A 23,542-nucleotide genomic window follows, 5' to 3' on the forward strand; every position below is an offset into this window, starting at 1 on the left:
GGATGGTTGGTTTTGAATTTGCTGTCACGTTTTTGTTCGTTCGCGCAAGAAACAGATTCGGCTGATGTTTATATTTTGCATGTACTAGCGTGTTTTGAAGTTTAGAATTTACATTTAATAAAGTGTATTTCTTAATTGAGTGCGCGAAGTCGTTTGTGTATACGGGGATGTGTGAAGTTAATTGTTCGTGGAAGTGATTGGATCAATTTGGTGAGATTGTTTCAATATGTTTTTATATGGTTCCAAAATTAAATGCGCGCTGGATTAAAAAATCCGGAAGTTTGTTTATGGATCCATTTATCCAATTGATAATGGTAGCATAAACAGGCGGGGCTTATTGCTAGTGAAAGTGACCTCGGACTGGACGTGAGTTACCAGGCAGTCTGAATTGGGTCACTGGAGCTGCAGTAGAGCTAGCACCTTCTAACTCCCGGGCTAAAGCTGACTTCATTAAAGACAGCTTTCTTCCATAATACCACTGTCGGACAGTGGGGGTTAGATTGAAGATACATACATACATACATACAAGGCTCGGAGACCCATAGTGTTATACACCTATCGACTCAGCTCAACGAATTGAGGTGATGTTTGTATGTATGTATGTATGTATGTATGTGTGGATACAAAAATGTGAGACATACTTTTGGATTCTTAGCATCATCCGATTTGCCTGCAATAAATTGCATTAGAAGCTGAATCCAGACCCATTGCTTGCATGATTATATCGTGCTCTTATCAATACAGCAAATATAGCAAATTGCATTTGGCCTCAAAGATGATTTCAGATGTGCATTCGAACGACACATATTATTTGCACTTTTTCCCAACTTTTCAAGTTGGACCAAGCGATTTATTTTGAGCCACAATTTTACAATAAAATCCTCACTATTCCGGTGTGGAAGTTAGTACGAATCAATTTGTATTAACATTTTAGTGAAGAAGCATTATTTTAATAATAAAAGAGTTTACTACATTAGTCTATATGCACTATGCAGACTGTACGTCGCACCACTTTATCGCGGTTTTCTGCATAACATTCTGTATTAAATTCTTAAAGATCTGAATGGGTATCATAGTTCTTCATCATAAGTTGTGCCGTCCAACTGCAAATCACTGTTTTTGAATGTTTCTGCATACATTTTTGCATATAAACTTCCAACGAGTTTAGCACCGCCCAAACGTTGACCGATTTGGCTGGAATTTCGTCCAGAGTATCAGGGCGTCAAATAGAACCGAATAAAAGGGCGGCCCATCAAAAAATTGAAAAAAGTTTTTCTGATACTAATTTGAGCCACCCTACTGTGCACTGACCCAAAAAGTGAAAATTTTGATATTTTGACGGCCCAAATTGAAAAGAAAATTATCAGAGTCGTTTATACTAATCAAAATCTAGTTATTCTAGTCATTTCCACACACCAATTCCTTAAATTTAAACTCAGTGCACAGGTAGATTGAGGTTAGGGAAACGCCACTGACTCACGCTCTGCACATCAGTAATTATACGTTAAATTTATATAAACAAGCTGATGAAGGTTGATATTATGATATCTGACCATCAGACATTGTTAGCTAAATCTTCTGAATCATACGCTTATAAACGTAACCAGAGTTAAAAGGGGATTATAGTAGTATATGCTGCAATCAAAATGAATGTTCTAGGTTAACATGTTGTGAATAAATATCATAGAAGGTCTTCGTTATGAAAATTATGAAGGAAAAAATTTACTTAAAAAGCCATAATTCAAACTTGAAAATATATTCAAAACTAAAAAATTTCTGCCAATTTCACCATATTCTCAACGAAAGAATAATTGTTTCGAAAATTTTCAATGATTTTTTCACTGTTTTAGTTTTAAAATAACTGAACATCTGTAAACTTATTATCTGTACAGTTCTGCTGCTGTATCTGTGATGTTTTAAACAAGATTGCGATTCATTCAGAGTGTGCATTTTGCAACCTTTCCAACAGATGCATTTACAGCCACTTTCCCATAAAACGTCTACAGCTTCCACAAGGCACAAATATTTGAATTGACAAAAACACGGCCGTCAGTGAGAATATTAAGCTACAAGCCGATCAAGTTCACGATATTCACACAGCTCACCATCGTCTTGAGGGTGCTTCACTTGTAGTAGAGGATCAGACGGTTGAGAAACATGTTCTCATCCAGTGATGTAAACTCACAGTCGTAGTCGCACCACAGAAGCACCGTCCAACTGCACAGCTGTGGGTACTAATCGTCGTTTAGATACTCTCCGTTTGTTAGCTTGTCGACTGTCACCGTTTTGTCACTTGTCGTCGTCACCATCGTCCACGTAGCATTTGATCGTGGAAGATCTTAAAGAGCGCAAAAATATTTTCCTAAAGCCGATGTCAAAACAAAATACATCGACAAGTTCAACACAAAACCCAAACAATTATGTCACTTTTAGCGACTGCTCCAATTTTCGTTTTCTATATATGAAACAGAGTGTTATTGGTTTAGTCATGCAGTGGCCAATATAGAATTTTCATTGATTTCTATGTAATTCTCATTTAGGGGAACGGTTCGGCACTTCATATCATAGCTCCCATTTCCATCCCATCAAAAACAAAGCAATGAAAAAGTATTTGATTTGTTATTTATTTTTGTGATTTTTGTCAGCAGTTGGCAAAAAGAAGCGACAAGATCGGTGCTGTATTTCTCTGTTTTGCGATGAGATGAATATATGTTCAGTGAGATGGAAAACGGAACATTTCCCCTATATCTTATAGGTTCTCATAGTAATCATTTCCATTTAATTTCGGACTATGACTGTTAACTAGATTAGTAGTGTAAGATGCCTGACACCGCGGAATGTTTAATTTCACAGTTAGAGTTATCGATCGCAAAAGCTTTCAGGTTCATTGAGGTAGGTATATACTAAAAGTACTACATACTCTAAAATTATGTCAAATGATCATTAATTTTAAACATAGAAACCCTTCGTTTTTTTAAAAGCATAGTGATGCTAGAACTCTAGAGGAACTCTACTTCCAATATTGACTATGTGTCAACAGGCATATACAAAATCAGACAGCGAAAAGCATGCAATCCACTACCACCCAATTCTTAAATGCACTTTAGGCATGCAAAATGTTGTGGGCTGCCGCAAAAATAAAAACGTGTTTATGATGATACGGAAGTATGGGCTCGAATATAGCGTGCTGGATTTAAATGCTACGGGTATAGAGTTAACACAATATTTTATGACGTGTAAAAACGTTTACAAAACATATTTTATAAGCCTCTTCTCCGATCTTCATTCAAGTTTTCTTTTTGATTTCAGCACCCCTTCTTCCGCAGCATTGGATTTCTTCGCGCTGCTTCTTCACGTCGCGACTGACTGTGGCTAGCCTTCTTCAGTTGGTAAAGATTTATTGCTGTAGTAGATTGAAAAGATTGTTGTTTATGCTTCTCCACTAGTTAGTTGCGTGAAGCTTAAAAGTAGCTCAACCTTCAATGCATTCGTTTGTATGTTTGTAATTTGTTTTGAATCAATAATTTGGTATCGAATATGTTCAAGTTTCAAAAAGAAAGTTAGATGATTAAAACCTATTTTGATAGAATATTTTTTTAAAAGTAAATCAGAATTGCGCTATAAATTTCCTAGGCACGTAATGGAACTGACTATATTTAGAAAAAAATCCATTGAAATGGATGATAAGAAATAAAAATATCTGATCGATTTATGTTTAAGCTTTAAGGGTTTCTGTTCATCGACTCCCAAAAGAACCGGCACCTTGTAGACATGTTCATAACCTGTTTTGCTGATGTTATTTTTCTCGCTTTTGCTTTTAATTCCACCCAGGTCATGTGGTTCTGTCTAATAACAGCCAGCCGGAGAGAAGACTACCAAAGGCAATGGCGTGCAATTTTAAATTAATTTTAAATTTGCCATTTTCTTTTGGTTCGTAATATTCCCGTTCCATCGCCACCGCACCATCGCGCATTCACATTGCATGCTGAGGCCGCTCTGTTCTGTAAAACCTACGTTAACCTAAACGATTTCTGCGTGTTTCTTGTTGCATGATAATTTCTTGACTTTAGCAGTGGTCAAAAATCTTTACGATTTCTGAGGAAAAAAAGTGATGAACAATTGCTTATTCATGGCAAATGGGTGGGATGAGTGTTGTTTTGTTTTACTGATTCCAACATGCACAACAAAGTTCGTGAATCCCTTCGTGACCTGCGATTTTTTTTTCAGCGCTTGAGTGTGTATATATCACAAGGTGTTATTCTCTGTATCTGTATCCAGCAGAAATGCAAATCAAGGATAGCGAAAAATCTATAAATTGTATATTGGAGTATCAAACCTTGGTTCGCATTAGTTCAAAGGTGTATCAGAGTTTGATTCGTTTCGAATCAATCAAAATTACTTTTTCTCCTGAAATAGAAAGTTAAAAAAAATTAAATTGTTATTGCCCGTTGAATAAATTTTTAGACTCTGGCGCAACTTCATTTTGCTTCGAATTTTTATCGTGCACGTGCACACCAGTACATTCAAACTATCTTCTGTATTATATTTTGCAAGAGCTGAATAAGTATTACAGATCTTCATTGTAAATGACGCAATCTAGCCTTTAATTACTGTCTTTCAATGTTTCTCCATACATTTTTCCATATAAACTTCCAATAAGTTTAGCACTGTCCAAACGATGACCGATTTGGCTGAAATTTATAGAATTCAATAGAACGGAATACGATGGCTCATCAAAAAATTGAAATAAGTTTTTTTCATACTAATTTACATACTAATCCTTATAACTGTATGAAATTGTACACAAGCTTTTTTTTCGGAATCAACAATCAAATTCAAATTAACACTTGATTTTGATTACCGCATCTCGGGTGGCGTAATTTGCCCGGTCGACTCCAAGTTTAGACTCGTCAATGAGCCTTATTACTTATTTTTTATGTGTTCTTTATTATTGAGATTAGAGTAAGATTTTACCAACACTGGAAAGATTACTTCCAGTCTTTATTAAATGGAGGACATGAAGGGGCATCAGTGAGCAGAATAAACTTATAAGGGTTGATGGTCAAGCGATGATTGAAGTCGCCTACACTAGGCGATGTAAGAAAGCCATTAAAAGTTGTATGCGGAGAAGAACCAACTCCGTATTAAACACCTTGAACGCCTGAGAAGAAGACAGCCAGCACATTTTTTAATTACCTACTAGCTGACCCGTCTAACTTATTCTCGCCCAAAATGAATAAGTTCGCCAAAACATTTTGTCTTCTTCACATGACAAATTTGGTTTCGTTCCACAGGGGGTAGGGGACTCAAACCAACACAGAAATATTACTTGCCTTCAAAAAACCGTCACATGCCAAATTTGGTTCTTTTTTCGATTAGTTTTCGAGTTATGCAGAAATTTCTTATATGAGATAACAACCCTTCCCGGCCCAGAAAACTTCAGCATACAAACAACGGATTGATCGCGTTGGGTTCCGATCTAACGCTTGTTTGCAGATTTTGTTTCCACACCTGCGTAACATGCGCCCTAAGCGCTAATGGAGCTCGTTGTTTAAGATCCAAATAATCGAGCACACCCTGCTCGAATTATTGTACAGCAGCACACATTTTCGTTAGAATTCATACCGTCGTCTGATGAAATTTGGTAGCCAAGATATTGAAAGTTTTCAACGTTCTCTATAGGTTGCCTATCTGTTGGGATCGCCGTGTTCAGAACCAATGATTTGGTTATGTTGACGTAGATGACTTAACCTGACGATGATCAGCTTTTGGAAGGTCGTTGGGCTTACTCTGCATATCAGAGCACCGGCTTGATGTGCAACGTCGTCATTCAATTCGAAGTCGTTCAAGTTAGAGGCTGCCATAGCAAACCCTCGGTTTGGTTCACAGTCAACCGCACCTATCAGCAGAGTCTTGTCGAAGAACAGAGTACATTCTGGTCTCATATCAGCCACGACTAAGATGGGATCGGGCAAGATCCCATTGTGCAGTACTCTGCACGAGAAAGACTCGTACTGTACCTCGATGAGACCGATTATTATGGTTGTTCGCTTTTTGGTCACTGAACACCAAATAAAAAGATGTTTGGAATTTGTTGATCTGCTTCAAAACGATACGGAGCGTCGTCCGATACGGATTGATATTCTTTTGTCAGATTGATTTTACCCGGATCCGGATTAAGATAACTTTGTATAGAACTTTGAGTACCAACCATTGGCGTAAATAAGGGGGGGGGGGGGGGCGGTGGGTGCCTGCCCCCTTCAAGACCTAATTGTGCCCCCCCCCCCCAGAAAATTTTGAAAAGTAATTCCAACTTAGTCAGTTTTTATTTCATTTACATATTTCCTACATATTTCTTAATTTTGATTATGAATTCTATAAACATATTTTTGTTACGTTATCACATCTATGGAGCCCTCCTTAGCGGTGCGCTAAGACGCGCGGCTACAAAGCAAGACCATGCTGAGGGTGGCTGAGTTCGATTCCCGGTGCCGGTCTAGACAATTTTCGGATTGGAAATTGTCTCGACTTCCCTGGGCATAAAAGTATCATCGTGTTAGCCTCATGATATACGAATGCAAAAATGGTAACCTGGCTTAGAAACCTCGCAGTTAATAACTGTGGAAAAGCTTAATGAACACTAAGCTGCGAGGAGGCTCTGTCCCAGTGTGGGGATGTTATGCCAATAAGAAGAAGAAGATCACATCTATGACCATTTGTTCAGCAAAGCATCGAAATATTTAAGTTAGTCCCCCGGGAAAATTTTCTCGATTTTTAAGCTAAAATCAATGCTAATTCAGTTGCTAGCTTAAAATAATAAATTTGTTCTACATTTGTTTGACTAGTATCCTGGTCGCAGAAACATAAAAACATAATTGTATTAGGATATAAATATTTCTGTTCTATTAAACTTCCATCCGCTTAAAAAAAAACTGAAGTAACTACATCAAAATGAGCACATGTACACAAATCCGGTCAATGAAATTTCGAACGACCATTCTTTCGAAAATCTTCGAGTTAATCGCAAGGTATGCCGCAAAACAGTTGATCAAATTCCTATGGAGCTTTTGGCTCTCGCTATATAATTCTGGCACAGAAAGATATAAAATTATAAAACTTAAGAATCTTTATTACAATGACAGAAAAATCAACAACGCATTCCATTGAAAGTATTAGGACAAAACTTAGGCAACCTTCGCACTTACAACAGAGATTGCATTAAAGAAATATTTGACTCGTGAAATTATGACTCGTTCAAAAAGATTGCTTTCTTTTCTGAACAAGGAAAAAAAATATAATTCTGTTCTCAGACGCGAAAAACTATTCAGCATCGATGCTGACGCCAATGGTCGCACGGACCGGTTCATTTCACCGAAGAAAATTGCGGATATTATCGAAAAAGTGAAGTTTAAATTCCAAACTAGTCCGGCTGGTGTCATGATGTTTGGCTTAGTGGCGTCCAACGGTTTGAAAATGTTGCCTGATTTCATTGATGTTGGGGTTAAATTATTATTATTATTTAATCAGACTAAGGCCGAAGTGGCCTGTGCGGTATATAAGAGTCTTCTCCATTCGGCTCGGTCCATGGCTACACGTCGCCAACCACGCAGTCTACGGAGGGTCCGCAAGTCATCTTCCACCTGATCGATCCACCTTGCCCGCTGCGCACCTCGCCTTCTTGTGCCCGTCGGATCGTTGTCGAGAACCATTTTCACCGGGTTACTGTCCGACATTCTGGCTACGTGCCCGGCCCATCGCAGTCGTCCGATTTTCGCGGTGTGAACGATGGATGGTTCTCCCAACAGCTGATGCAATTCGTGGTTCATTCGCCTCCTCCACGTACCGTCCGCCATCTGCACCCCACCATAGATGGTACGCAGCACTTTCCTTTCGAAAACTCCAAGTGCGCGTTGGTCCTCCACGAGCATCGTCCAGGTCTCGTGTCCGTAGAGGACTACCGGTCTAATTAGCGTTTTGTAGATTGTCAGTTTGGTACGGCGGCGAACTCTATTCGATCGGAGCGTCTTGCGGAGTCCAAAGTACGTACGATTTCCAGCCACTATGCGTCTCCGAATTTCTATGCTGGTGTCATTTTCGGCAGTCACCAGTGAGCCCAAGTACACAAATTCTTCTACCACCTCGATTTCGTCACCACCGATGCAAACTCGCGGTGGGTGGCTCACATTGTCTTCTCTTGAACCTCTTCCTATCATGTACTTCGTCTTCGACGTGTTGATGACTAGTCCGATCCGCTTAGCTTCCCTCTTCAGTCTGATGTAGGCTTCCTCCATCTTCTCAAAGTTACGTGCCATAATATCTATGTCGTCGGCGAAACCAAATAGCTGGACGGACTTATTGAAAATTGTACCACTCGTGTTAATCCCTGCTCTTCGTATTACCCTTCCAAAGCGATGTTGAATAGCAAACACGAAAGACCATCACCTTGCCGTAACCCTCTGCGGGTTTCGAAGGACTCGAGAATGCCCCAGAAACTCGAACTACGCACATCACCCGATCCATCGTCGCTTTGATCAACCGTGTCAGTTTATCCGGAAAACCGTGTTCGTGCATTAGCTGCCATAGCTGGTCCCGATCGATTGTATCATATGCGGCTTTGAAGTCGATGAATAGATGATGTGTGGGCACGTTGTATTCGCGGCATTTCTGCAGTACTTGGCGAATGGCGAACACCTGGTCCGTGGTGGAGCGTTCGCTCATAAAACCCGCCTGGTACTGCCCCACGAACTCCCTTGCAGTTGGTGCTAGTCGACGGCATAAAATTTGGGAGAGTACCTTGTAGGCGGCGTTCAGCAATGTGATTGCGCGGTAGTTGCTACAATCCAGCTTATCGCCCTTTTTGTAGATGGGACACACGACACCTTCCATCCACTCCTGCGGCAAAACTTCCTCCTCCCAAATCTTGTTAATGACCCAGTGCAGCGCTCTAGCCAGTGCCTCACCACCGTGTTAAATAGCTCTCCTGGTAGTTGGTCAACCCCAGGGGCTTTGTTGTTCTTCAGCCGGCCAATCTCCTCCTGGATTTCCTGGAGATCCGGAGCCGGTAGAATTATGTCCTGCACGCGTTCTCCCTGGTCCATCACCATACCGCCATCTTCGTCTGCCACATCGCCATTCAGGTGTTCTTCGTAGTGCTGCCGCCACCTTTGGATCACCTCACGCTCGTTCGTAAGAAGGTTCCCGTTTATGTCCTTACACATATCAGGCTGTGGCACGTGGCCCTTACGTGAACGGTTTAACTTCTCATAGAACTTTCGTGTGTTATTAGCGCGGTACAGTTGCTCCGTTTCTTCACGGTCTCGATCTTCCTGCTGGCGCTTTTTCCTCCGGAAAATCGAGTTTTGTCTGTTCCGCGCCTGTTTATATCGTGCCTCGTTCGCCCTCGTGCGGTGTTGCAGCAATCTCGCCCATGCTGCATTCTTCTCTTCCACTAACTGCTCACATTCGCCGTCATACCAGTCGTTTCTCTGATCCGGGGGCACCGTGCCAAGTGCAGCGGTTGCGGTGCTACCAATGGCGGATCGAATATCTCTCCAGCCATCTTCAAGAGACGCTGCGCCTAGCTGCTCTCCGTTGGGAGTGCCACTTCCAGCTGCTGCGCGTATTCTTGGGCTAGTCTACCGTCTTGTAGCCGCCCAATGTTAAGCCGCGGCGTCCGACTTCGACGCGTGTTGTACACCGTCGAGAGTTTTGAGCGCAGGCATACTGCAACGAGGTGATGTCGGAGAAGAATTTACCGTCGATTAGAACGTGGTCGATTTGGTTTTCCGTTTCTTGGTTAGGTGATCTCCATGTGGCCTTGTGGATATTTTTGCGGGGAAAGAAGGTGCTTCGGACTACCATTCCGCGGGATGCTGCAAAGTTTATGCATCGTTGGCCGTTGTCATTCGATACGGTGTGCAGACTATCCGGTCCGATGACCGGTCTATACATTTCCTCCCTTCCTACCTGTGCGTTCATGTCACCGATGACGATTTTGACGTCCCGCAGTGGGCATCCATCATATGTCTGCTCCAGCTGTGCGTAGAACGCTTCTTTCTCGTCGTCGGGTCTCCCTTCGTGTGGGCAGTGCACGTTGATGATGCTATAGTTGAAGAAACGGCCTTTAATCCTCAGCTTGCACATCCTCGCGTTGATTGGCTGCCACCCAATCACGCGTTGGCGCATCTTACCCAGCACTATGAAGCCGGTTCCCAGCTCGTTGGTGGTGCCACATCTTTGGTAGAAGGTAGCCGCTCGATGCCCGCTTTTCCACACTTTCTGTCCTGTCCAGCAAATCTCCTGCAGCGCCACGACGTCGAAGTTGCGGGGATGTAATTCATCGTAGATCATCCTGTCGCAACCTGCGAAACCTAGCGACTTGCAATTCCATGTTCCAAGCTTCCAATCGTGATCCTGTATTCGTCGCCTAGGTCTTTGCCGATTATATCGAGTCGCATTATCTCTTATATTGTTCGTAATGATTGGTTTTCTAGGCGGCTTATTGGGCCAGCGCAAACCTCCTGTCTCGTCGGAGGGCCGTCGTGTCAGGGCTGTTTAGCGTCCCACCTAACACCAGGACTTGGGCTTGTGCGCTTTGAGCGGCACACGGTCGCTTTGGTGGGGCCTACTTGCGGATACATGCAGCTTTTTATAGAGGTTTAACAGGGCCCACTGTCAAACCCCACCACATCCTAGGCAAGCCCCACAACTCGCAGATGGCCTGGGGAGGGATCGTCAAGCCCTTGGACATAGTCCCTGCTGCCCGTAATGTTGGGGTTAAAATCAATACCGAATTGTTTATCGGTATTTTAAAGGACCATGGCTCAAACATGGCAGTGAGCAGCTTTATGAAGTTCTGCACCATATTATGTCGAAAATATGGGTAGACGAGGAAATGCCTGCTAGCTGGTTGGACGGCCTCATTTGCCCTCTCTTTAAGAAAGGGCACAGACTGGAGTGCGCCAATTACCGAGGAATAACCCTCCTTAATTCGGCGTACAAAATTATGTCCCGTATTCTGTTCAACAGATTGAGATCGCTTGAAGAGTCCTTCGTCGACGAATACCAAGCAGGTTTTCGTGAGGGCCGATCGACAACGGATCAAATGTTTACCCTGAGACAAATCCTTGATAAATTCCGGGAGTACAACTTGCAGACACATCATCTGTTTATTGATTTCAAGGCGGCGTACGATTCAGTGAAACGGAATGAATTATGACAAATTATGCTTGAACATGGTTTTCCAGCGAAACTGATACGGCTGATTCGTATAACGTTGGACGGATCGAATTCAAGTGTAAGGGTTACGGATGAAATATCGACGTCATTTATTACCTTAGATGGATTAAAGCAGGGTGATGCACTCTCGAATCTACTGTTCAATATAGCGCTCGAGGGAGCGATTAGGAGAGCTGGCGTGCAAAGAAGCGGTACCATTATCACAAGATCGCATATGCTCCTGGGTTTTGCTTACGATATCGATATTATCGGAATTGATCGCTGTGCCGTGGAAGAGGCTTTTGTGCATTTTAAGAGGGAGACAGCGAGGATTGGACTCACGATCAATACCAGCAAAACGAAGTACATGGTCGCTGGCAATCAACGTGGGTTCATTAGTGGTGGTGGTAGTGAAATGGTGTTGGATATTATTAAGCTTATACAACACGGCAGACTACGGTGGGCTGGTCACGTTGTTCGTATGCCGGAAGAACGTCAAGTGAAGATAATATTTAGTAGAGAACCCGGAAGAGGCCGCAGGCTTCGTGGAAGGCCGCGTACACGATGGCTTTTTGCAGTTGAAGAGGACCTGAGGGCGCTCAATATTCAGGGCAACTGGAAGCGATTGGCCCAGGATCGAGTCCAGTGGAGAAGGATACTCCATTCGGCGTAGGTTCATCGAAGAGCTGTAGCCCATCAAGTATCAAGTACATGGCCTAGTGATTTAGCTATTCTTCAACTGATGGTAATTAGTTGCCATTTATGATGTCCTGTTTCTATATTTTTGTTGATTTACGTAAACCTTGGGAGGTCGGTGGTCTAGCACCGCAATCAACTTATGAACAAGACGTCATGGGTTTGAGACTTGTCCCTTTATGCATTGTATTTCAATATTTTCTCTATCTATATTTCATAGTATATAATCTCACATTTCATAGTATACCAAACGTTATTTTAAAATCATCCGTGGCACCTATGACAGGTTTTCTGCATACTGTAAAGTAATAAAGAGTCCCAAATCATTATCTGTGTTATTTGAAGGAAGTGAAGCTACCACAAGCATCACGTGTAACATCTTCCAGAAATTAGTTTCGTTGAAGGCATTGGCAGACATCACATCACACAAAATGTGCATGACGATCTCAAAAATCTTTTAATTATAATCAGTGTTTTAGTAACATTTTAATGCAACACTTGTTTGACATTCAAAAATAACCACACAATTTTGCTTATATGTTGCATACATGGTACTTCAATCACAGACAAACAGACGTAACAGCTAGAACAATTGCCTTAAAAGTCCATCCCTCAGTTATATCTCCATCATCTCATATGCAAGTTGTATGACATAAAGTTTAGTATGACAATGTCAATGGAAGATAGAGATAGAATAAGAGATGTAAAATATAAAGCTATACGATGCGCGCGTCTCTTGATGTAAAACTCACAATAAGACGATCAAGAGAATATTTATGTTTGGCATCACAACGCTTAACGGTTTGGCAACTTTTCGGCAACTGGTGCAATCGAAGTTTTGAATGGTATAATTAATGGAACAAAATTATTTTTGTGTGTTAAAAATTAATGAGCAAACATGTTAATTCACCTGTAATGAAGTGATACCTGCATTTCCTACTTTTTCTTGTATCTATTTCTTACTTACCAACTGTCACCCTTCATTCCCACATATACAACACATTTGAGTGAGGTTACTGTGTTTCATGAAGGGGGAATAAATGCTCAATAAAGCCCAATGGGGCCTTGAGATTTCGAAAGAAAAATACCTCAATGGAAACATAGATAAAAGGTTAAGGATCAGCGGTTAAGCAGTACTACCGGTTGATATTGAAGGGATGTTGTGGCACGATGATTTATTTATCACCTTCTCTAATATGGTTTGAGCAGTATACCTGCTAGATAAATTATTGTCAAGTGAAAACTTTCCACAAATAAATATCAATTATCGCTATATACTTGAATGTATTGCCAACTTGTAATTTGAATATAACAATATTTTGGAAAAAAAAAGGGTCCAACTGCTTGCATAAGCTAACCGCCCAGCTTATGATATTATACAAACATGCTTGAACATATACCGTCCTTCAATTATTACCTATCATGCTTCTTCTGTGCGGTACGTACTCGCGGCTATTATTTAGGTTCGTACGTTTAAGTGCTGTTTTCGATAATTTGGAAAATTGTGCTGTATAGCTACTCTTCCCAGCCTCTGTAATGGCGTAAAATTGCATTGCCAAGGAATATGCGAGAAGGCCGAAACGCGTTAAGCATACGCTTCATCATTAAATTCCAGTCTGTCCAATGATAACAACAGCGGTTGCCGATCGTTGTGTCGAGCTGTTTATAAACGTGTATATGTAGAATGAGCATGCTTCGAGTGCAATTAAAATTGGCTACAAATTGCAGGCTTGATATAATGGCTACTATACAATAAAGAAATACAAGGATTTCGTATTCATGATAACATTCAGCACTTAATTTTGTCTGTAAACTATGAAGTATACTTCAAGAATTTCGACAAAATAAAAAAGAAATGATTTCGGGTGTTTAAATCAACTAGCAATACTAAAGTTCATTGAACCGAATAAAAGCAGATCAATGGCATGCTCGCAAGCTCCGTTCCACAGCTTGATTATATGCAATACATAAATTCATCGCCTGATGCCGATGATAAAATTCTCAAACATATTCATGCGACGTCATTAATATTAATAATGATAACATGATGTATTCCTCTTTTCATCGCATGCACAAGTGCACAAGTTGCATCCAGCGCAACCTACTTTGCGCAACAGCATCTATAGAATCGCTCTGGAAAGCGGAATCTGTTTTGCACAACAATTGCGATTCAAATTCGCATCGATTCGCATATTGAGGGAACGCAATTTTCGATGACATATATGTAGATAGAATCATAATGTTTTCATCTTGTTCGTTTTATGAACGAATGAAATCAAGCAAGTGGATGAAGGTTTGCTTCATATTTTAAACTCGTTTGAAAGGTGTCAATATGCTCACGACTATATGACTATGAAGACAAGGTGTCGGAAGAGAACTTTGAACCATTTTGGCAACATTAACTATATTTTATTGGAAATAATTTACCGTTACGTTTTACAATTTCAATAAACTTAAAAGTTTGCATCATCGATACAAACGAATTGAACAATGGGACCTACTTAACTATCAGTGCTGTTTTGTTTTCTTGTGTGCTTCTTTTTATTTCACACTAGCAGACCCGACGAACTTCGTTTCGCCTAAAATTGATTTTTTTTCTCTGATTAATTCTCGATTTATGCAGAATTTGATGTTTCATTTGTATGGGAGCGCCACTGTGCAAAGGGGGGAGGGGTCTCGAACCATCTTAAGAACCTTCCCCGGCCCCAAAAACCTCGGCATAAAATTTTTCACGCCAATCGGTTCAGTAGTTTCAGAGTCTATAAGGTTGAGACAGACAGAAATTCATTTTTATGTATATAGATTTGTCGTAAGCATAATTTGATATTATATTACCTACTCTTCTTAGGGGCAAGCCAGAGTAAACGCGACGCGACTCACGTAAAAGAATAACAATCATTATCAACAGGCTGTTAAATTGGCTTGCCCCTTACACTCATCTAAGCGTGACGTAATTCAAATAACGCTTAGATGTTTGCAAGAAAGGCATCATATCTAAATGTCAGGTGGATTATTCAGATTCTTTTTTCATCGAAAATATCATATCCAATATACCATTTCAGTTCAAAATGTTCATGAAAGCATTTTCAGTATGGCATATTTCATTCGTTCTCCTAGCCTATAGAACTGAGTTAACCAACAAATATACTCACACCAATGAATTCTCTAGTTGTCGTCAACGTAGAGATGCTTGACTGGGATAAACAGGTGGATTTCTTCTGACACATTGTAGTCTACTGACACGGTAGGCAAGAATCTTCATGCGGAACAAAATACTTAATGGTAAGGGTTTATTTGCATATTTTCTCCTGGCATTTGGCTGTGACTTAGGGGTTGTCCATATACCACGTAAATAGGTTGAGAGGTAGGGATTATATTAATGTCTATGGTACATGAGGGTTTTTAAACATTTATATGAGCAATCGTGCACTCTGGGTCAGGAAGTATCTAAAGCTTACCGAAGCCTATTTGTGTGGTATATGGACAGCTCCTTATGGGATAGGGAACTCTTTCACTTTTTTTTTTTCAAACCATGATAATTAACAAATCATATTTTTCCAGACGTTAAAGTATCTAAATTTTCAGCAACAGAACAAAAGTGTTTTCACCGCTCCACCGATTCCATCGAGTTGTTTACTCAAATTCATATTTCTGTTTGTTTTTTCATCAATTTTCACTTCCAAACCCGAACCTTTCAAAGCGTTGGACATAATGCGGTAATTCCTCTTCCTAGCACCTTATGCAGCATGAAACATGCTCTAGTTTCCGTTGATCGCCAAGAGCGCAAAACGAAAGGCATGTGCTACTGACAGAAGGTGTGAGGTGATTAGATGATTAATTTATTGTTTGTTATGCACGCGCTTGATTGAAATATATCTTGTTTGAAGAATTAAGAACGTTTATCTCTTCACCTAAACAGATTTTCCGCAGACGGCTGACGGGGTTCGCTGGAAGATTTTCGAAATCCGTTCACGGGCTTCATCTTGTAAGCGTTTGGAATCATACCGAAGATTTTGTGCGCGCTAAAAATAATAACCATGTGAGAGCAAACGATCCCCAACAGCGAAAGTGATACAAAGGACCGGAAAAGACGCTTAAAAGCGTTTAGCTTAGTATGATGAGATTTGACTGTACGAGCAATTATGATGTTACTTACTTTGCCCGATATGCACCCGTTTCATCCATGGATAGATTTGAGGTGGCCCTCCACTTTTCTTGCCACCACTTCCGCCACCTTGCGAGCTCCCTCCTTCGGTACCACTGTCGTCGTCACTCGCATCGGACTCATCACCTTCAGGACTTCCCAATGGTAAATTCACTTGGTTCACAGGGTTGCGATTACTAATGTTACTACTATTGTTGTTTGTGTTACTGCTTCCGACAGAAGTAGTAGCGCTGGTAGATTTCATTGTTCGTGACACGTTTTCAACTACTGAGCTGGGTGACAACTTTGGTGAAATGTCCGGCCGATTTCCGCTTCCTCCTCCTCCACCCGCACTGTTGTTGGAGCTCGCTGTACTTAGATCTTGCGGACTCGTAGTACTATTATTATTGCTACTATTACCTACGTTTGTACCTGCACTTGTGCCATCACTGGCATATTTACAACTCTGAGAACTCAGGCTTGACTGCTGTTGTTGCTGTTGCTGATTCAATAGAAACTTTTGCGGCTGCAGTTGTGTGTAGTCAACCATTTCGTTCGATTGATGTGCACTTGCAGTACTAGCTGCGTTTACGTTCCCAGGGCCTGTCGCAAGTGAGTTGTACGACTGAGGATTCGAGTAATGGGCTTGGTGCGGTGTGCCAGGGTACAAATTGGGGGTATATGCCGAAGGTGGAAAATATCCATCGCTTTGGCCACTACTGCTGCTTGCTGGAGCATTGTTGGGATTTGGAGCATTGTTCGGATAGCATGAAGCAAGTGAGTTTACGAATTGATAGGAAGACATCACAAAATTATTGGCATCCATGTTCTAAAACCGTCAATGTTCAAGACCATTCACCTGAAATATAGAAAACATAATTCAGTAAAATTAGTGACATTGTTAAAAAACATGTCATTATTTAAATGAATTTAATTTGACATACACTTTTCTTACACAAATATATATTTTTGAAAAGAAACGACACGGAAACATTTCTTGATTTTATAATAACACATTTTTTTAATAATAACACTTATAACAAGGGATGGTTACGCTATTTTCCTTTTTATTTATTGTGAAATGGCTTACACTTTATGCATGCGACATCGGTAAGTGTTCGTTACTCTTTATTTAGACTCTAACCTATATTTATACTAAAAGACATCATAAATAATAGGGGAACGATTCGGCACTTCATTCCATAGCTCCTATTTCCATCCCATCAAAAATAAAGCAATGAAAAGGAAAGTGGTTTGTTTCTTATTCTTGTGATTTATTTCACCAGTGAGCACGCGTGTTATCATAAAGCAGCGACGAGATTGGTGCTGTATTTCTTTGTTTTGCTATGAGATTAATATATGTTCAGTGAGATGGAGAATGGAACAGTTACCCTAGGTAGAGAAAAACACTTGTGATCGATAATAATCTTCCAAATCTTCTCGTACTTTGTACCGTTAAATGCGCAAAAACGATCCATGAAACCATCCGTAAAAAACACTTGATTGTTCCATAAGCCACTACCATAAATCCATAACTTCAGTAACAAGATCCATGATTTTGATCACATGATCCAGAATTTTGGCGATATGATCCATAATTTTGTTGGTATGATACAAAATGTTGAAAAGAAGGCCAATGGAACTTTATCACAAAATTTTTAAAGTCTACCAACCATTCGACCAAATTTATGAATCATATCACCAAAATTATGGATCATGTTGCTGATTATGGATCATCATCACGTTAAAAATTGGGAAAATTTGAAATTTTATGAATCATTTATCATACGTTCATGGTAAAATAGTTGGAATGTTATTTTTTTTCTTGGCCATGTCTATTGATTGCAGACCTTTAGCGTAGTTATGGATCTCAAAATTATTCTTTTTGGGAGTTCCCGAACTATTCAATGGATTTCTGGTAGCGTTCTACGGAACAATCAGGTGTTATTTGCGTTATTTATATGTAAAAGTATGTTTCGTCCTTCCACAATAGGCAAACAATTGAAACAAACCCAAACTTTTTGCACCTGTCATAATACAATTAACTACAATTCTATTAAATTCCACTACTCAACAGACAAGTGCGGACATTCCACTAAACAAACTCTAGAAATAATTTACTATGCATCTTTTACTCGCTCCTTATAATTTAGGGCAGTTCAATACTTTTCCTTCTCGTGTTAATGAGCTAGAAGCACTTTTTCGAATAAATAATTGCAGAGTGTGCTTCCACTCAATGTGCATATGTGTGGACGTCGATATAAGGAATTCAAATCGGCCGATAGTAGGAACAAGGCAGAGTAAAACATAATGCTGATAATATCCCTTTTCATTTTAGGGGGTTCGCATGCGAGTAAGCAAAAGAAAACAACGGTCGAAGAATGGGGAAACATGCAATTTTGAGCCAATGAACAATTTAACCCTTTGGCGCTGTACGGAGCAACGAACGACTTTAGGACGCCTCTTGAGTTCAATCTTCGAAAGCAACACGACCAAAATGAAAATATTCACCAGTTAGCTGGTTTTTGTATTTTTTGTTGTTATCTGACAAGGACCTTGGAGGCACAATAAACGAAGATACGAAAAACAGTGTAGGAAGCAACAATGCACTGATGCAGTGGTTTCCATTTTTTTCGAAGTCTACCGAAACTACTGATATTTTCATGTTAGTCTCACATGGGTTTTCCACATATTGAGACGAGAATGGTGGATCAAGTTCACAATTACGTTTTCCATGCACCATTTGGAATCATTCTGATCACGTTTTTTGTCTTTCTCGTACGCTAAGTGTGCGTAATGGCTAATAGGATCGCTCCGAAAAAAATAATTTTTGATAGGACGTTCGAAGATCCATAGTATTATATGGGTACAAATCGGCTCAGTATGACGAATTGAAGTGATGCCTGTCCGTATGTATGTGTGTGCGTGTGTGCAAAATACACAATTATGTTTCGGCTATTGAAAATTGGTCAGAACGGCTGGTGCGTTCCGGAGATATTTTAAACGCACTGTTTTTACTCAAAAAATATTTTTAAAAAACTGAATGAGCTATATGAAACATTACGCTAGGGTTAAAAAAAATAGTTTGTTTTATCATTAACGCTCAGATGCATTGTGGTCCAGGATACAGTTTAACGCGGAAAGATGCATTTTACGCCAAAATTTTATATTTTAGAAAAAATGTTGCTCTACAAAATTGTTCGACATAGTAAGGCCATCATTATAGTGCTATCAAAAAATAGGGTGGCCCACCATAATAAAAAAAATTCTCGAAGTTCATATCAATTTGTCCATTTCGAAACATGTGCTGTGCATATGCACAGCCAAGATATTCAACAAACAAATTCGATATTCAATTAAATTTGATTGAATTTTACAAGCAAGCGCAGTTTAAATTCATTTAGATTAAAAAAAAACACTAAAAAACACGAAAAACACTAAAATTGATTGAATTTTGCGCTTATTTGTATGCTCTAAATATGTGCATTAAAATACATTTAAAATCACAATATATTTTTGTCTATAACAACAACGAGGTATTATTAATAAATTTGTCTGGATATCAGCACACACAGCTAAAAATATGTTGTGATTATAAATGGGTCATTCCATATTAAGTGACCAAGAAAAAAAAATGCAAACTTGCAATCGACTTTCGACAGTTCTTTCGACAAATTTTAACTAATTGATTGGTGATTGGTGATTGAACCCCCTCACGATTAATACGACCATCCCCCTTTTCGGACAAATGTATGAAACCCATCATATTGTTTTGTGATTATCTCTGGAACCGTGAGGTCTATAATGAATCTAAGGGAACCATTCAAAAGAAGATTTTTCAAGAAATTTATAAAAAAAAAATATTTTTTTGATGTGCAGTGTTGCTAAATGAAAAAATAACCTTACCAACGTATTCTTTGACCATTTTTACGTTGGAAACGCTTAAAACTTCGAGGTACTATGTTCCGTCCTTTTTTTACTGTGAACATTGAAGATTTTTACTAATTTCCGAACATACACACATATACGCATTGACACATACACACATACACAGCTCGATTGATTGCTTCCCCACTTTCTGCATCGCGTTTGAAATTTATATGGAGATTAGTATGAAGAATGTATTTTTTTTTTCGTTAATTCGGCTTTATTTTATCGTTAATTCAATCAACTGACTAAATACATTGGCATATAGTCTGAGAGATGCCGAAAGAGTTTGCTGATATAGATTTGCAAAAGATATAGAAAAAGTTTATTGGACGATAAATAGCAAAAGTTATCCATTTATTTTCAAAATACAGAAAAAAATCATTATCTCAAAGAAAACCATTTTTATGTTTGTTTTTGGTTTACTATTTTCATGTTTTAATAATATACACACAGTTGACAATTTTCGATTGCTTGGTGAGTGAGAGAGAGCTCATAGCTGTCGTCAAATCACATTTGCGTGCTGTGAAGTTTGGGTTTGATTCCCGTGGTAGTATGTATATGTGTGTGGAAAATGTTTGTTTACCGTTGATGAAGTTCTTGTTTCATTTCTATGTCCCGTTACAGAAATTAAACAAGAACTTCAGTAATGTTTTCATCATCGTCATAAATTTACTATTCTCCTTTTCCTTCCTTTCCTACTGTGATACTGTATTCCCTAATCCAGATTGAAACACGAGTCTTTCGGTTCACTTAATCTAACGTTTTTTGTAAGAATAAAAAAGCATAAAAAAACATTTCGGCTCCGTAACGCTCAACGGCATATGAACCGAGAGCTTTCGAAATTAAATTATGATTTACAATATTTAAAAAACCTTTCCATAGCAGGTGAATTCATATAGTACCTATGTGAGTAATAGTTTATTAGTACGGTTTACAACAATACAGAATAGCTATTCCTTCCAAAGTGACTACGTTGCCAAGTACATTATTTTCTATTCAAAGGCTCAAGTTACTTGTTTTATACTGCAGTTTGCCTTAAAAGATGGATTATCGATGCACTTCGATAATCACACTTTTTTATTGCGTGTGCACCACAGTGGCCGACTTCTTTTTTTCGAATCCTACTGAATAATATTATTTTCTGAAGGAAACAATCATGAAAACTGCACAACTGGCAACCTTGGCCCTCATTTAGAAGGAGAAAATGCAAGAAGATGCATAATGCGAAAATGTCAGAAGAAATTTTTTAAAACAAAAGCACGTGGTTCTCACACCTTTTGCTTTCGTCTGACATTTATCGATGTCAAAATCCATTGTGTTCGACACCGTCACACTTTTGATCACAGTTTGGAACCGTCACACTTTCAAACTGTGTTGTTCGATTTAGTGTGAACAGCGCAATAATTTATTTAAAAAAATATATATATTTGAATTCTGGGCAATTTCATAAAAACACTCTAGCAAAAAGGGTAAAGGTTATGTATGTATAATAAAATCTTATGTGATTGGTAAGTTCCATATGAATCATATAACATTCAGAACTCCATAACTCAAGAACGGCTCATAGTACCTTGGGGTTTCGAGTGTTACTTATTCAAAATTCTCTGGAGAACACGATGCTGGTGTTATTTTCCAAATAAAAATATACTTATTGGCAGAAAAATACAATTTTATACTAAACACGCAAAAACAATAGAGTTGGCAACACTTCTACTAAAAATCTATATTTTTCTCAGTAAGTTTGAAGAATTCTTTTTAAAATGCATAAAAAGAAGTTATTTGAATCGGTGCCATCGAAAGTGCTACATGTTACATTGAGTATTTTTCAGGAGACGCATTTTCCCAAAAACATCGATTAATAAATTTATATTTGCAATCTTTTGCAACTAAACTGTACCAATATGTTATGACTGATGTGCCTAAAGATAGTAGTGAAAGATAAGCGAAGTTTAGGACAAATTTCAAGCTTATTGGAGCAAATTGCACATGTACCACTATTAATGGGAACAAAAGGAAACAGAAACCGAAAAACGTTGACAGTAAAAGTGGTTTTTTGAAATCAATTTTGAAATCATTCTAAACGGCAGTAAACTATCTTGAAATTCAAAAAAGGATTAAAGTACGTTTATAATTTATATATGAAACAGTCATGTTGTCGAATTTTCTTTTAAACATTAATAATAATTTAAATAAGCTGATTTTAGTGGTTGGAACTGTACATTAGGGCAGTTCAAATTTCAAAAATGTTCGAAAATTCCAACTCCCATATGTTTATTATCATCACCAAGTGGATCGGTCACTTGGTATAGAATGACCCAAATGTATTTTCATGCACATGTTTGGAGCATGCAAATAGATGCAATATTCAATCGATCTTACTGTTCTTTTGAATCAAAATAAATTCAAACTGTGCTTGCTTGTAAAATTCAGTTCAATTTAATTGAATATCGAATGTTAATTCGATTGTTCGGATCAGCTGTAATTTTACACGTCGTTGAACTTTCAAAACTATTTGTTGTGCATTGTCAAATTTATGGAAATGAGAAAGCTGATCATTTGGCTAGATAGATGCTACTCGTGGAATCATTTACAATAGACGTATTTCCTCTTCCGAATATTATTCCAAATTGAAAAGCCATTCAATTTATGCTTGGCAAATTGATTGGTGTGAAAATCTATTTGATAGTAGACATTTTATTTGTGATTGTGGAGAATTATTGTATTTTTAATTGTGTCATACAGGATATCACTCAAAAGGACTTTCCCTCTCTCTAAATTAATGGTTTAAAATACATTGAAATGAAAGAATAAATTGGTCATTATTTATTTATTTATTTATTTACTAGCAGACCCGACCAACTTCGTTTCGCCTAAAATTGATTTATGCTTTGCTTAGTTTTCGAGTTATGCAGTAATTTTTGTTTCATTTGTATGAGAACCCCCCTTTCCAAAGGAAGGAGGGGTCTCGAACCATCTTAAGAACCTTCCCCGGCCCCTAAAACCTCTGCATACACATTTTTACGCCGATCGGTTCAGTACTTCGAAGTCTATAAGGTTCAGACAGACATAAATTCATTTTTATGTATATAGAAGAAGAAGAAGATGTATTTTTGATTAGAAGACATTTCACTAAAAAGCTCTAAATAATTAACAATACTTAAAAACTTGTAAGGCATATTTGAAAACAAAAAGTGGATCAAATAAGTTCTAAATATAAACTCCACATTTTTATGTTGGATTGTCTACACACACACACAAGCTGGTGCGGAATTCCAAAAATATCGTTTATTTACATGACCGCTTTTTCATTTAGAAGAAACATGTTCCTTCGGTAAGATACCCGATGAGCAATGCATAACAAAATTAAAACTCAATTCTAACAATGGTTGTTATTAAAAACAACGTATGTTATAATCAGATGATTTGATAAAATTTTATCTCCGGCCAGTTATTCATATCAAAATTATAACAACATTAGTTATGTATATTTACACAAAATAACTGCCTACATCTTTTGTAGACCGATATTAGAAAAAAAAACTCAAAAGTGCAGCC

The 23,542-nt window shown here is 38.8% G+C and overlaps 1 protein-coding gene and 1 long non-coding RNA gene across 6 annotated transcripts in view; one reads left to right on the forward strand and one right to left on the reverse strand.

Moving 5' to 3' along the window:
- LOC134219500 (uncharacterized) overlaps nt 1–18,652 on the forward strand; it is a 70,700-nt gene extending 52,048 nt beyond the window's left edge. For 2 of the 5 annotated variants that reach the window (XR_009981596.1, XR_009981594.1), the window contains exon 4: nt 3,310–3,663. This is a non-coding gene — a long non-coding RNA (uncharacterized LOC134219500). Of the gene's footprint in view, nt 1–3,309; nt 3,665–18,395 lie in introns of those variants that run through there. The other 3 variants (XR_009981592.1, XR_009981593.1, XR_009981586.1) reach the window with 3 other exon arrangements.
- LOC134219450 (homeotic protein Sex combs reduced) overlaps nt 1–23,542 on the reverse strand; it is a 61,601-nt gene that overhangs the window by 25,483 nt on the left and 12,576 nt on the right. Inside the window, exon 2 of the mRNA XM_062698184.1 lies at nt 16,070–16,916. Within this exon, the coding sequence (XP_062554168.1) occupies nt 16,070–16,883 (814 nt within the window). The 5' untranslated portion in view covers nt 16,884–16,916. The remainder of the gene's footprint in view (nt 1–16,069; nt 16,917–23,542) is intronic.

The sequence above is a fragment of the Armigeres subalbatus genome, chromosome 1, assembly GCF_024139115.2.
Source record: "Armigeres subalbatus isolate Guangzhou_Male chromosome 1, GZ_Asu_2, whole genome shotgun sequence".
Classification (NCBI taxonomy): Eukaryota; Metazoa; Arthropoda; class Insecta; order Diptera; family Culicidae; genus Armigeres; species Armigeres subalbatus.